This window comes from Trachypithecus francoisi, unplaced genomic scaffold (genome assembly GCF_009764315.1).
Source record: "Trachypithecus francoisi isolate TF-2019V2 unplaced genomic scaffold, Tfra_2.0 Lachesis_group13, whole genome shotgun sequence".
Lineage (NCBI taxonomy): Eukaryota > Metazoa > Chordata > Mammalia > Primates > Cercopithecidae > Trachypithecus > Trachypithecus francoisi.
In genome coordinates, this window is record NW_022681458.1 from 9,435,980 (window position 1) to 9,451,701 (window position 15,722).

The 15,722-nt window shown below is 48.2% G+C and overlaps 1 protein-coding gene across 2 annotated transcripts in view; it reads left to right on the forward strand.

Annotated features, from left to right (window-relative positions):
* LOC117094388 (nucleolin-like) overlaps window positions 1-13,894 on the forward strand; it is a 48,413-nt gene extending 34,519 nt beyond the window's left edge. For both annotated transcript variants that reach the window (XM_033229869.1, XM_033229870.1), the window contains exon 6: window positions 12,215-13,894. In XM_033229869.1, coding sequence (XP_033085760.1) covers window positions 12,215-12,356 — 142 coding nt within the window. In that variant the 3' untranslated portion in view covers window positions 12,357-13,894. The remainder of the gene's footprint in view (window positions 1-12,214) is intronic.
* The last annotated feature ends 1,828 nt before the right edge of the window (window positions 13,895-15,722 follow it).

The following is a 15,722-nucleotide window of genomic DNA, read 5'->3' on the forward strand; positions in this document are numbered from 1 at the left end:
AACCTTGTCTCTACTAAAAATACAAAAAAAACTAGCCGGGCGAGGTGGCTGGTGCCTGTAGTCCCAGCTACTCCAGAGGCTGAGGCAGGGGAATGGCGTAAACCCGGGAGGCCGAGCTTGCAGTGAGCTGAGATCCGGCCACTGCACTCCAGCCCGGGCGACAGAGCAAGACTCCGTCTCAAAAAAAAAACAAAAAAAAACAAAACAACGTGCAATGGCGGGAGGTGTTTCCTGGAGGGAACCTGCTGACTCCTGTAACAGGAGGATCTGAAGGGAGCTTTTCCTTTCTAGACTCCACGTCCCCTGGGCAGTGGCCACAGCCACTTCATTGTTCCGAAGCTCATGCTCTAATCCAGCCTCCATGAAGCACCCAGAGGGATCTTCTCAAAATGTTATAGAAGATCATGTCACCCTCTGGCCTAAAACTGTTCAGTGGCTCCCACTGGACTTCAGTCCCTCAAACCCCTACCTGCCTCTCCAGTCCCGTTTGCCACCTCTTCCTCTCCCCTGGATAAGACTGGGATCCTCAGTCTTCAAGCCCCTCAGTCTCCCTTAAGGCTCCGAAGGTCCCAGTCCTCTCGGGCTGCTACAGCGCTTTCCTCTCCCCCACCTGGCTAACAGATCCCACGGCCCTTCCAGGCCCACCTGAAATGGCATTTCCTCTACAAGGCTCTCCCCAATTCTCAAGTTCACTCCAGAAATGCTTGTGGAGCTCCTGTCTTGTGCCAGACACCAGACTAGGCCCCAATCCTCCATGGGGAGCATTGTAGGTGCTGGTAATGGGGGGCGGAGAGGTGGTGGGAGTCAAATGCTCACCCTCATGTCTTTAGAGGCAGAACTGAGACTTGGCGCTGGGTGTGAGTGTGGCTAGGTGAATCGAAGATTTAAAAGATAGCCAGTGAGGCTGGAGGGCAGAGAGTCGGGGCAGTTGGGAGTGGACCAAATTGCCCTGGTAGTGTGGAGCTGGTGAGACCGGTTAACATTCTGGAGCTCCTGTGGAGGTAGAATCGACTGGCATTGCATGTTTGCCAAGCCACCTTCTCATTCAGCTCTGCTGTAGGTCTGCAACTAATCCAGTCCTCGTCCAGTGAGAGCTGTATTTCTCCTTGAAGTTAATACATTTTTAATATGAAAATTTTTATTACAATATTATTCATAACTATAATAGCCACCCTCTTAAGGGTACAGTTAAGTGGGGCTTTTTGGTATATTCACAAAGTTGCACAACCATCACAACTATCTGATTCTAGAACATTTTTATTACCTCAAAAAGAGATCCTATACCCATTAGCAGTCACTCCCTATTCCCCTCTGCCCCGGCAACCACTAATCTGCCCTCTGTCTACAGATTTGCTGATTCTGGATATGTTATATAAATGGAATCATAAAATATTTGGTATTTGCATCTGGCTTCTTTCACTTAGCATGTTTTCAAAGTTCATCTATGTTGCAGATCAGTACTTTTTTTTTATTGCTAAGTAACATTCCACTGTATGGATAGATCACATTTGTTTATCCATTCATCAGCTGATAGACATTTAGGTTGTTTTTCTTTATTACAAATAATGCTGCAGGGCTAGGTGTGATGGCTTATGCCGGTAATCCCAACACTTTGGGAGGCAGAGGTGGGAGGATCGCTGGAGCTCAGGAGTTTGAGACCAGTGTTGGTAAAACAGTGAGACCTCAATTCTACAAAAAATTTGCACAGTGTGGTGGCAAGTGCCTGTATTCCCAGCTACTTAGGAGGCTGAGGTGGGAGGATCACTTGAGCCCAGGAGGCAGAGATTGCAGTGAGCTGAGATCAAGCCACTACACTCTAGCCTGGGCAACAGAGCAAGACTGTCTCATGAAAAAAAAAAAAAAGTTGCTGTGAACATTTGTGGACAAGTTTTTTTGTATGAACATGTGCTTTCATTTCTCTTGGCTATATACCTAGGAGGAGATTTGCTGAATTGTAAGGCAACTCTGTGTTTAACCATTTGAGGAACTGCCATACTGTTTTCCAAAGCAGCTGCACTATTTAACATTGCCATCAGCAGCATACGAAAGTTCCAATTTCGGCCGGGCTCAGTGGCTCATGGCTGTAATCCCAGCACTTCGAGAGGCCAAGGCGGGTGGATCACCACCTCAGGAGATCAAGACCATTCTGGCTAACACAGTGAAACCCTGTCTCTACTAAAAATACAAAAAATTAGCCAGGCATGGTGGCACGTGCCTGTACTGCCAGCTACTCGGGAGGCTGAGGCAGGAGAATCACTTGAACCCAGGAGGCAGAGGTTGCAGTGAGCCAAGATTGTGCCACTCCACTCCAGTCTGGGTGACAGAGCAAGACTCAGTCTCAAAAAAAAAAGAAAGAAAAGAAAGTTCCAGTTTTACTACATCCTCACCAATATCTGCTTTTCACTGACTCTTTTTCTTTTTGCAGAGATGGGGTCTCACTATGTTGCCCAAGCTGGTCTTGAACTCTTCAGCTCAAGCAATTCTCCCATCTCAGCCTCCCAAAGTGCTAGGATTACAGGTGTGAGCCACTGTGCCCAGCCTTAGCTGACTTTTTAATTATAGCCATTATACTGGGTGTGAAGATGTAGCTTTTTTTTTTTTTTTTTTCTGAGACAGGGGTTTTGCTATGTTGCCCAGGCTAGTCTTGAACTCCTAGCCTCAAACAATCCTCCTGCCTTAGCCTCCAGAGTAGCTGGGATAGATGTAGTTTATTGTGGTTTTGATTTGTATTTCTCTGATGGCTAATAATGTTGAGTATCTTTTCATGTTCTTATTCATGATTTGTATATATTTGGAAAAATGCCCTTTGCCCATTTTACAATTGGCTTACTTGTTTTCTTGTCATCAGATAGTAGGTCTTTATATTCTGGATATTAACTCTTTATCAGATATATGATTTTCAAATATTTTCTCCTATTCTGTAGATTATCTTTTCATGTTTTTCTTTGCCATTTATTCCAGTTAATCTTTCTATTTTTTTGATAATGTCCTTTGCAACACAAATGTGTTTTAATTTCCTGAAGTCCAAGGTGCTTCTGTTTTCTTTTGTTGCTTATGCTTTTGGTGTGATATCTAGGAAATCATTGCCTAATCCAAGGTAAGGAATATTTATGCATATATTATCGTCTAAGAGTTTTATAGTTTTACCTCTTACATTTATATTGCTGATCCATTTTGAGTTAATTTTTCTATATGGTATGAAGTAGGGGTTCAATTTTATTCTTTTTCATTGGATATTCAGTCGCCCCAGCATTGTATGTTGAAGAGACTGTTCTTTCCTCATTGAATTATTTTGGCACCTTTGTCAAAATCAATTGTCCATAAATGTATGTGTTTATTTCTAGATTTTCAGTTCTATTCCATTTATCTATATGTTTATCCTTATGCCAGTACCACACAGTCTTATAGTTAAGGTTTGCAGTTGAAAAGTGTATCTTCCAATTTTATTCTTTTCAAGATTGTTTTGGCTATTTAGGGTCTCTTAAACTTTTAGATAAATTTTAGGATCAGCTTGTTGATTTTTAGGATCAGCTTGTTGATTTCCATAAAAATCAATTCCTGAAATTTGACAGGAATTGTATAGAATCTGTTTATTAATTTGGGGAGTATTGCCATCCTAAGAAAATTAAATCTTCTGATCCATGAACATGGGAAGTGTTTCCATTTATTAGGTCTTTATTTCTATGTTGTTTTGCAGTTTTCAATGTTTGTCTTGCACTTCTTTTGTTAACTTTATTTATAAGTATAACGTTTCTTTTTGATGCAGTTGTAAATTGAATTGTTTTTTAATTCAATTTTTGATTGTTCATTGCTATTGATGGAAACATCCTTGATTTTTACGTATTGATTTTGTATCTTTTGTATCTTGCTGAACTTTTTATTAGCTCTAATAGTTTTGTGTGGGTGTGTGTATCCCATTGGATTTTCTATACACAAGATCATGTTATCTACAAATAAAGATAGTTTTATTTCTTTTTTTTTTCTTGCCTAATTGCCCTGGATGGCACCCCCAGTACAATTTGAATAGAAGGGATGAGAGCAGACACCTTTGCATTGTTCCTGATCTTAAAGCTTTCAATCTTTCACACTGGGTTCCATGTTTTTGTAGATGCCCTTTATCAGATTGAGGAAGTACCTGTCTACTGTTTTGTTCAGTGTTTTGCTTTTTATTAAACATGAAAGGGTGTCAGTTTTTGTGAGCTCTTCCTGCATCTACTGAGATAATTATATGCCTTTTGTCCTTTATGGTTAACACATTTTTATTTATTTATTTATTTTGACACAGAGTCTCATTCCGTCACCCAGGCTGGAGTGCAGTGGCACAATCTCAGCTCACTACAACCTCCATCTCCCGGGTTCAAGTGAGTCTCCTGCCTCAGCCTCCCACAGAGCTGGGACTACAGTTGCATGCCACTGTGCCTGGCTAATTTTTGTATTTTGTATGGAAATGGGGTTTCACCATGTTGATCAGGTTGGTCTCGAACTCCTGACCTCAAGTGATCCGCTCACTTTGGCCTCCCAAAGTGCTGAGATTACAGGCATGAGCCACCATGCCCAGCTGATTAACACATTTTTAAAAGCAGTTACCTGGACAGGGTAGAGGAGTAGGAACCAGGAAAATCGAAGAGACAAGTGCAAGAGAGACTTTTAACTGTCTTATTTTATTTTATTTTATTTTGAGATGAGTTCTCTCTATGCAGTGGCTATTCACAGGCATGATCTGGCTTGACAGGGCATGGTAGCTCACACCTGTAATCCCAGCACTTTCGGAGGCTGAGGCAGGCAAATCACGTGAGATCAGGAGTTCGAGACCAGCCTGGCCAACATGGTGAAACCTCGTCTCTACTAAAAATACAAAAATTAGCCAGGTGTGGTGGTGCATGCCTGTAATCCCAGCTACTCAGGAGGCTGAGACAGGAGAATTGCTTGAACCTGGGAGGCGGAGGTTGCAGTGAGCCGAGATCACACCAGTGCACTCCAGCCTAGGTGACAGAGCAAGACTCTGTCTCAAAAAAAAAAAAAAAAAAAAAAAAGAATGATCTAGCTCACTACAGCCTTGAAATCCTGGTCTCAAGCTAGTCTCCTGCCTCAGCATCCCGAGTAGCTGGGACTATAGGCACACCACAGCACCTGGCACCTTTTATACTTTTTGGTTTCTTGAATGTATTTATTATGCAAAAAATTAAATTACTATTATTTTTGTTTTGTTTTGTTTTTAAGATGGAATCTTGCTCTGTCGCCCGGGCTGGAGTGCAGTGGTGCCATCTCAGCTCACTACAACCTCTGCCTCCTAGGTTGAAGCAATTCTCCTGCCTCAGCCTCCTGAGTAGCTAGGATTACAGCCACCACACACAGCTAATTTTTCTTTTAGTAGAGATGGGGTTTCACCATGTTGGTCAGGCTGGTCTTGAACTCCCGACCTTAAGTGATCTGCCCACCTTAGCCTCTCAAAGTCCTGGGATTACAGGAGTGAGCCACAACTAAATTATCTTTAAAAAATTTTATATATGGTATTAGATGTATCCATGAAATAAATATTTCGATAAAATTAAAATGTACTATCTTAACCATTTTTAAGCGTATAGTTCAGTAGTGTTAAGTATAGTCACATTGTTGTGTAACCTATTTCTAGAACTTTTTCATCTTGCAAAACTGCAACTCTCGGGCTGGGCACAGTGGCTTATGCCTGTAATCTCTGCATTTTGGGATGCCAAGGTGAGAGGATTTCTTTCTTTTCTTTTTTTTTCCTTCTGTTGCCCAGGCTGGAGTGCAGTGGCCCCATCTCAGTTCACTGCAACCTCCGTCTCCTGGGCTCAAGCCATTCTCCCACCTCAGCCTCCCAAATAGCTGGGACTACAGGAATGCGCCACCACACCTGGCTAATGTTTGTGTTTGTTTGTTTTTTGAGGTGGAGTTTTGCTCTTGTTGCCCAGGCTAGAGTGCAAAGGCGCAATCTCAGCTCACTGCAATCTCTGCCTCCCACGTTCATGCGATTCTCCTGCCTCAGCTTCCCGGTAGCTGGGATTACTGGTGCCTGCCACCACGCCCGGCTAAGTTTTGTGTTTTTAATAGAGATGGGGTTTCACCATGTTAGGCTGGTCTCGAACTCCTGACCTCAGGTGATCCACCTGCCTCAGCCTCCCAAAGTGCTGGGATTACAGGTGTGAGCTACTGCACCCGGCAACATTTTTGTAATTTTTGTAGAGAAGGGGTTTTGCTATGTTACCTAGGCTGGTCTCAAACTCCTGAGCTCAAGCGATCCATCCGCCTTGGCCTCCTAAAGTGTTGGGATTACAAGTGTGAGCCACTGTGCCCAGCCCGGGAGTATTTCTTGAGTCCCCAGGGGTTCAAGACCAGCCTAGGCAACACACAGAGACCTTGTCTCTACCAAAAAAAAGAAAAAAGAAAGAAAGAAAAAATTAGATGAGCGTAGTGGTGCAGACCTGTAGTCCCAGCTACTTGGGAGGCTGAGGTGGGAGGATCACTTGAGCCTGGGAGATAAAGGCTGCAGTAAGCCAGTACTGCACCACTGCACTCTAGCCTGGGTGACAGAGTGAGACACTGTCTCAAAAAAAAAAAAAAAAAAAAACACCCCTGAAAGTGTGTACCCATTAAACGCCTCCCATCTCCCCAGCCCTTGGCAACTACTATTTTACTTTCTGTTTCTTTGAGTTTCACTACTCTAGATATCTTCTTTAAGTGAGATCATACAGTATTTTTTTTGTGTGTGACTATCTTATTTCACTTAGCACAATGTCTTCAAAGTTCATCCACATTGTAGCGTGTGTCGGATTGGATTTCCTTTATTTTCTCTCTCTCTTTCTCTCTCTATCTCTTTCTTTCTGAGTCTCATTCTGTCACCCAGGCTGGAGTGCAGTGGCACAATCTTGGTTCACAGCAACCTCCACCTCCCGGGTTCAAGCGATTCTCCTGCCTCAGCCTCCAGAGTAGCTGGGATTACAGGCAATCGCCACCATCCACGGCTAATTTTTGCATTTTTAGTACAGATGGGGTTTCACCATGTTGGCCAGGCTGGTCTCAAACTCCTGACCTCAAGTGATCCACCCACATCGGCCTCCCAAAGTGCTGGGATTACAGGCATGAGCCACTGCGCCTGGCCTTCTATTTTTAATTTTTGAGGAACCGCCTTACTGTTTTCTCTGGCAGCTGCACCATTTTACAGTCCTACCAGCAATGCATAAGGATTCCAATTTCTCCACATCTTCACCAACAACTGTTATTTTCCTCCTCCTCCTCCTCCTCCTCCTCTTCCTCCTCCTTCTTCTTCTTCTTCTTTTCTTCTTTCTTTTCTTCCTCTTCCTCTTCCTCTTCTTTCATCCTCTTCCTCTTCTTCTTCCTCCTCTTCCTCTTCTCTTCTCTTTTCTTCCTTCTCCTTCTTCTTCTTTTTTTTTTTTTTTGAGACGGAGTCTGGCTCTGTCACCCAGGCTGGAGTGCAGTGGCCGGATCTCAGCTCACTGCAAGCTCTGCCTCCCGGGTTTACGCCATTCTCCTGCCTTAGCCTCCCGAGTAGCTGGGACTACAGGCGGCCGCCACCTCGCCCGGCTAGTTTTTTTTTTGTATTTTTTAGTAGAGACGGGGTTTCACCGTGTTAGCCAGGATGGTCTCGATCTCCTGACCTCGTGATCCGCCCATCTCGGTCTCCCAAAGTGCTGGGATTACAGGCTTGAGCCACCACGCCCAGCCTTTTTTTTTTTTGAGACAGAGTTTCGCTCTTGTTGCCCAGGCTGGAGTGCAATGGTGCGATCTCGGCTCACCTCAACCTCTGCCTTCTGGGTTCAAGTGATTCTCCTGCCTCAGCTTCCTGAGTAGCTGGGATTACAGGTGCATGCCACAACGCCCACCTAATTTTTGTATTTTTGGTAGAGACCGGGTTTTACCATGTTGGTCAGGCTGGTCTCGAACTCCTGACCTCAGGTGATCCACCCGCCTCGGCCTCCCAAAGTGCTGGGATTACAGGTGTGAGCCACTGCACCTGGCCCCACCTCTCTTGGAAAAAAAAAAAAAAAGCAGCAGCTCACAGTGGAGTGGGGAGACACGCATGAGCATGCTTACCCATGAGTGTTGTGCAGCTGGTGCAGTAGCACAAAGAGGAGGACCTGACCCAGCCTGGGGATTACAGGGAAGACCCCAGGAAGGTGGTTTAGTCCTGAAGGACAACCAGGAGGCTGGAGATGGAGGGGGTCATATCAGGCAGGGGACGGAGTACAAGAAGAGGTGGAGGCGGGACAGAGGCCCAGAGGGCCCCCTGGAAGAAGACGGATAGTCCAATTGGCTTGGAGTCTGGGCACAGGACCAGGGCTAGGGTGAGACAAGTGAGGCAGTTGTCTTGCATACAGAGTTTAAGGTCCCAAAAGTCAGTGATCAATATTTAGTGCAATATTTAAAAATAAAAATTAATGCAAGAAAATCCATGATGAACAAAATATGAAATTTTAAATGACACAATCAGTGACAGTGCTGTGCAAGCCACAGTGCATCCTGAGGCAAAAGAAATGTCAGTGATAGTGATCTGTGTTCATTTAAAAATCTGATTTTAGGCTGGGCGCGGTGGTTAATGCCTGTAATCCCAGCACTTTGGGAGGCCGAGGTGAGTGGATCACCTGAGATCAGCAATTCAAGGCCAGCCTGGACAACATAGTGAAACCCTCTCTCTATTAAAAATACAAAAATTAGCCAGGCGTGGTGGCAGGCACAGTGGCAGGTGCCTGTAATCCCAGTTACTCAGGAAGCTGAGGCAGGAGAATCCCTTCAACCTGGGAGGCGGAGGTTGCAGTAAGCCATGATTGCACCACTGCACTCCAGCCTGGGTGACAGAGCGAGATTCCGTCTCAAAAAAAAAAAAAAAAATTAGCCGGGCATGGTGGTGGGCGCCTGTAGTCCCAGCTACGTGGGAAGCCAAGGCAGGGTAATCGCTTGAGCCAGGAAGGCAGAGGTTGCAGTGAGCTGAGATCGCACCACTGCACTCCAGCCTGAGTAACAGAGTGAGACTCCGTCTGGGAGGGGGGGAAAAAATACATAAAATAAAATTCCGATTTTGACTGGGAATGGAGGCTCACACCTGTAATCCCAGCACTTTGGGAGGCTGAGGAGGGAGGATGACTTGAGCCCAGGAGTTTGAAACCAGCCTGAGCAACATGGCAAGACTCCATCTCTACAAAAAATTAAACGATTAGCCTGGCATGGTGGAACATCCCTGTAGTCCCATCTACTTGCAGGGCTGAGGTTGGAGGATCCCTTGAGTTCGGGAGGCAGAGATTGCAGTGAGCCAAAGTGGCACCACTGCAATCCAGCCTGGGCCACAGAGTGAGATTCTGCCTCAAAAATAATAAATACAATTTGACTTTTTTGTTCATCATGGATTTTCCCCAGTAATTAAATAATATTGCACTGAAATATTATTTTTGATGATTTTTTTGGTGTCCCTTAGATGTTGTACCTGAGGCAAGTGCCTTACCTCACCCTAGACCCCTCTCTGCAGCAGGCAGGGGTTTTCTTTGAGACTGAATCTCGTTCTGTCATCCGGGCTGGTGTGCAGTGGTGCGATTTCGGCTCACTGCAACCTCCGCCTCCCAGGTTCAAATGATTCTCCTGCCTTGGCCTCCTGAGTAGCTGGGATTATAGGCACTCGCCACCAGACCTGGCTAATTTTTGTATTTTTAGTATAGACGGATGTTCACTATGTTGACCAGGCTGACCTTGAACTCCTGACCTCGTGATCCACCTGCCTCAGCCTCCCACAGTGCTGGGATTACAGGAGTGAGCCACCAGCCTCAAGGGGTTTTCAATGTGGGTTGAGGCACTTGGATTTTCTCCTGCTGGCTGTCAGAAGTCACTGAAATCCCTTCATTAAAATAATGTGTTTGTATCTGCTGCTGAGGAAAACTGATGTAACTGCCACGTGGTAGGTTAAGATACAGAGCAAGACAGGTCAGGGTGGCTGACTGGGAATGGCTGGGTTAATCCAGGCAGGAACTTGAGCAGGGGCAGTAGGAGAGGGGCGGTGGAAAGCAGAGTGGACCCACTCTGAAGACACTCAAAGCCCAGACCAGGGTGTCTGGGAGCTGAGGGAGAGGTCAGGGTCTAGACAATGCTACCATCTGAATGCTGGTGTCCCCTACAAATTCATATGTTGAAAGCTAATCCCCAAGGCAAGAGTATGAAGAGGTGGTGCCTATGGGAAGTGATTAACTCCTGAGGGCTCCACCTTTGAGAATGGGATTAATGTCCTTATAAAAAGGGCTCACAGGAGCCTGTGGGCTCCTTCTGCCTTCGAAGAAGCAGCAAAAAGGGCACCGTCTAGGAGAGAGGCCCTCACGGACACCAGATCTGCCAGTGCTTTGATCTTGGACATCCAGCCTCCAGAACTGTAACACATTTCTGTTGTTTATAAAGGACCCTGTCTAAAGTTATAGCAGTTCCAGCAGACTAAGACAGCGTCCTGGCTTTTGGCTAGGCAAGCTGGGAGCTGTCTCTCCTTTTTTGAGGTAGGAAAGACAGCAGTTCAGGGGTGGAGGAAGAGGCTGAATTCAGAGTGGGACACTCTACTTGGAGTCTGAAGTTTTATAGGGCACCAAAGGGAGATGTCTGCCAAGCCACTGGGTTAATGAGGAAGAAAGTTGCTCCTGAAGAGACCCTGATTTGGGCACCTTCAGATGGCATTGTCCACGGGAAGGTGGAGCCGCTGTGGAGGAGCGGCCCCAAGTAGCGGGGGTACACACATATGGTAGCTGAGGCCACTGGATAAGGGTGTTACCAGTGAGAGAGTGTCGAGGGGAGAGAAAGGTGGCAACACTCTTTGAGAAAGGAAGAAGGTAGGCAAAGAGGAAGGAGGCCAGGGGAGAGAAGTGTCAGGGAGGCAGAGGGGAAGCTCCAAGGGAGGACGCGGTCAAGAGACAGAAGCTGCAGAAGGGTCAAGAGAGATGAGAGATAAGGTCTGCAAGGCATCCTTCTGGCTAGCGACAAACAGTGTGTCTGCAGGAGGCAGGGTTGGAGGGCACCTGCAGGGGCTGGGAGCCTGGGGGTTCCTGGTGGAGCTGGGAGCAACTGTTGTCAGCTCTTCCCAGGAGCTTGTTCCTGCAAAAGGCAATGGAAGGGAAGGAGGTATTGGAATGGCAGGTGGCAGGCCAGGTGCGGTGGTTCACACCTGTAATCCCAGCACTTTGGGAAGCCGAGACAGGCGGATCACGAGATCAGGAGATTGAGACCATCTGGCTAACACGGTGAAACCCTGTCTCTACTAAAACATACAAAAAACTAGCCGGGTGAGGTGGCGGGCGGCTGTAGTCCCAGCTACTCGGAAGGCTGAGGCAGGAGAATGGCGTAAACCCAGGAGGCGGAGCTTGCAGTGAGCCGAGATCTGGCCACTGCACTCCAGCCTGGGCAACAGAGTGAGACTCTGTCTCAAAAAAAAAATAAAAAATAAAAAATAATTAGCCGGGCATGGTGGCACACCTGTAGTCCCAGCTACTCTGGAGGCTGAGGCAGGAGAATCGCTTGAACCCAGGAGATGGAGGTTGCAGTGAGCCAAGATCACGCCACTACACTCCAGCCTGGGTGACAGCGCGAGACTCTGTCTCAAAAACAAACAAACAAAAAATACAAAAAGTAGCTGGGCGTGGCAGCAAACGCCTGTAGTCTTAGCTACTTGGGTGGCTGAGATGGGAGGATCACTTGAGCCTGTGTTAACACCACTGCACTCCAGCCTGGGCAACAGAGTGAGTCTAAACACACACACACACACCCCCCAATACACAACAACAAAAAAATGGCGGGTGGCAGTCGAGGAGATCACTGCAGTGGGACCCCCAGGAGGGGGTGAGGAGGGGCTCGCTGGCACATGGGAAAGGGTGATACAGAGAAAGACTCTGGTTTCCTTGGGGCCTTGTGGTGGCCAGGAATGCTCAGGCTGTCTGCGAATGTTTGTAAATCAGAGGGTGGGAATCCCTCTGGGAGGTCTGTCCTTCCCTGTGAAGGAGAAGACAGGGTAACTTTGTTGACAGGGAGGGCAGAGAAGGAGAGATGAAGGGCCTGAGGGAAGAGGCTTGGCATAGAGGCTGGGGAGAGGGAAATGAGAGCAGTCAGGAGCTCCTGGAAGATGATCTGGGCTAGCAGCTGGGGCTGCTACCCGGGCGGATGCTGGGAGGGCCGGGCATTTGGAGGCCCCAAATCTGCATTATCACAGATTTCTCTCCAGCAGGGCCCAACCTCCTGGATGGAGAGGCCTGGTAGGTGCCGCAGGGAAGTTGGAATGGCGATTATCTGGGGCCCGCAACAGCCTCCTCCAGCGGACTCGGGCCTGCGGTTGTTGGCAAGGGGCTGACTCTACCTGTGGGTGAACAGGTGACGCTTCACGGGCTGCCTCAGGAAAACAAGACTGGGTTCTCTGGCTCTGGCCCCTGGGACCCCGAGGCACAGGTACCTCCTGCAGGGGAAGACTTGCTAACACACCAAGCAAGGCCTGGCAAGGGAGAAAGAACTTAGGGTCCCCCTTTGACATCTGGGGGAAAGTGCTGGGGAAGTTCTGGGCAGTGTCCAAAGGCCTCAGCGAACCCAAAAGACAGAAGGAGGCTGGGCTGGTAAAAGGAACTTCACAGCAGACACCCCAGGCCTCCACACTCAGGCAGACGTGAAGCTCTGGAAGCTAAGGCTGTGAACTCCCTCCCGGCCAGCTGGGGTGCCCAGCCCTGCCCTGCTCGGCCTCCATGGCAGGGACTCACCCTGCAGGCTTTGTGAGCTGGATGCTGGCTGGGTCTGGCCAGCCCCACCTGCAACTCAGGGGGAGGAGCAGGGGAGACATAGGATGTCCCCACCTCCTGACCTTCTGAAGCTTCCCTGGCACCAGCCCGGGCCCTTATCATAGCCTTCAGTGGAAGAGCCTGGAGTGGGGGGCAGCCACTTCCTGCTCAGTCCCCTCAACTTCTCAGCACTTCTATCCCTCGTGTCACCACGTCCCTGCGCTAAGCTCCCTCTTTTTAAAATACCCAATGTGATTCTTGGCTGGCTGGAGCCTAACCAAGACACTTAGTTCCTAGAAGCCCAGTCCTGGGAAGTGGAGGTAATCCTTGGAAGCCTGCAGACCCCTCCAGTGGGCTGTCAGACTCTAGCACAAGTATGAGGCCCACTATGGCCAACTGGGTCTCAGGGGCCAGAAGTACCCATGGGTGCCCCAAGTGGGTGCCTCACTACACAGGTATCGTAGGGAGCAGCCAGGCCACAGCAGCAAGCAGAGTTGGGCTGGGTCCATGCAGGCCTGAAGAAGCAGCCAGTAGCCACTCAAGGCAGTGGTACCCCTGGAGCATCTGGGCTGGTGTGTGAGACTAGTCACACTCCCCACAAGAATTAGAGCCATGCTCAAACCTCTCCCCACCATCTAGTTCCTCCTCTGCTAAAACATGGAGCACTGTCTCCCAGCCTTGGAGCTCAGGGGCAACAGATAACTTGAGCCGGCTGGAGGAGGTGGTATCACTCTTGGCTGGAACCGCCATGGAAAACCCCAACCAAAGACAGCACTTGGGAGAACATCTATGAAAATGTAAAAGGCCATACCCTTGACCCAGCTGTTCTACAGATATGATTTGTGTAAAATAAAGCAAGTGAGAATATTTGCTATAGCAGTTTGTAATGGCCAAACATAGCAAACAACCCTAAATGTCCAGCAATGGTGGCTAGATAAATTGTGATCCTTCCACACAAGGAACGCCATGTAGCTATTAAAAAAAATGAGGCAGCTCTACATGTGCCGATGTAGGATGAGTTACAAGATACATATAGTTAACACAAAAGAAGGAGAGTTCAGAACAGTGTATATGATAGCGTTGTATTAAATATAACAAATATACTTGTCTATTTGCACATACAACTGAATCTGGAAGGACATACAAGAGACTGGCACTGCCTTGAGACTGGGAGGCCTGGGGACAGGGAGGGGAGGGAGACTTTTTACTGTGCATCTGTTTGAATCTTTTGAATTTTGCACTATGTGTGTACTTTACAATTCAATAAATAACTCATGTTTTCAAAACAAAACAAAAAAGCATTTAGAAACAAACAGGCCAGACATGGCTCACATCTATCCCAGTGCTTTGAGAGGCTGAGGCGGGAGGATTGATAAAACTGGGGATGTCAAGGCTGCAGTGAGCCATGATCCTGCCACTGCCCTCAAGTCTGAGTGACAGAGTAAGATTCTGTCTCAAAAAAAAAAAAAAGAAACTGGGATGACACAGCAGTGTCTTCACTTATATCCTGTATCTCCACTGCTAGCTGTGTGACCCTGGCCAAGTTAATTTACCTCTATGCCCCAGTTTCTATAAAACAGTGATAACTTTTTGGAAAGGTTATTTTGAAGAGTAAGTGAATGAATATATGAAGAGCTGCAAGAGCGCCTGGCACTGAATCAGCATTATGAAGTGTTAGATATTGCTATTTTGCTGCCCCAGACTAACTCCAAAGCAACGCCACTTGAGCCATGCCGGCTCTCCCTGCTCCTGCTTCTACCTAAATATTTCACTCATTTAACAAATAATTTTCATTTCTTTCTTTTTTTTTTGAGATGGGGTTTTGCTCTTGTTGCCCAGGCTGGAGTGCAATGGCGCCATCTCGGTTCACTGCAACCTCCACCTCCTGGGCTCAAGCGATCCTCCCACCTCAGCCTCCCAAGGAGCTGGAGTAGCTGGGACTCCAGGCCAGTGCCACCATGCCCACTAATTATTATTTTTTTGTAGAGACAGGGTCGCATTATATTACCCAGGCCGGTCTCAAGTTCCTGGACTCAAGCGATCCTCCTGCATCAGCCTCCCAAAGTACTGGGATTACAGGCATGAGCCATCACGCCTGGCCTTAATACTTTTCTCTCTTTCTTTCTTTCTGAGACGGAGTCTCGCTCTGTCGCCCGGGCTGGAGTGCAGTGGCGCGATCTCGGCTCACTGCAAGCTCCGACTCCCCGGTTCATGCGCCTCGGCCTCCCAAAGAGCTGGATTGCGGGCCCGAGCCACCGCGCCCCGCCTGAGGTGATTTTTAACAAGTACAGCCGTAGCTGCAGGTATCCTGGTTCTGTAGGAACAATGAGGTATGGATGGATCCATACCTGGACCCATGGATTGGATGGATCCCAGGCAGGCCCTGGACGGAGGGAAATGCTCTCGTTTGCTAAGCCCGGCAGCGAGGGAGACCCACCCACAAAGCTAACCGTGGAAGTCACTGGCGGCCTCCTTCGCCCTGCCGGTGGCTCTCGACCTGCTCCCGAGCCATCTGGTGACACTGACTTAGCAGCCACCACCTTAATTGGCGCATTCGACCCAAATAACAACCAGGGAACCTGTGGGCGGTCAAAGGCCAGGCTTTGCGGTCGGCCCGCCCAGGCCCCTCTCCTTGCCCTGTGAGGCCAGAAAGTTACTTCTCCGAGGCCGTTCCCCAAGACAAGAAATATCTCCCGCCTGAGGTTCTGTGGGGTAGGAGAGGTTCGTGCATTTCTCACAGAAAACCTCGCACAGACCCGCGACTGCCTTTATTAACGGCTTCCAGAGGTTGCCTGCAGCCTGGGGTGTCTCCAGCCCCATGCTCGCGGGCAAGCAGGGCTGAACTGTGCCTCCGAAAGGGCCAACGGGAACTCCGCGGTCCCCGAACTTCCGGGGCTGGAGGGCTTCTTTCTCCAGGGCCACCGGGAGCCCCGGCGTGAGTGCGTGCCGGGGCCTCGCACGGGGTCT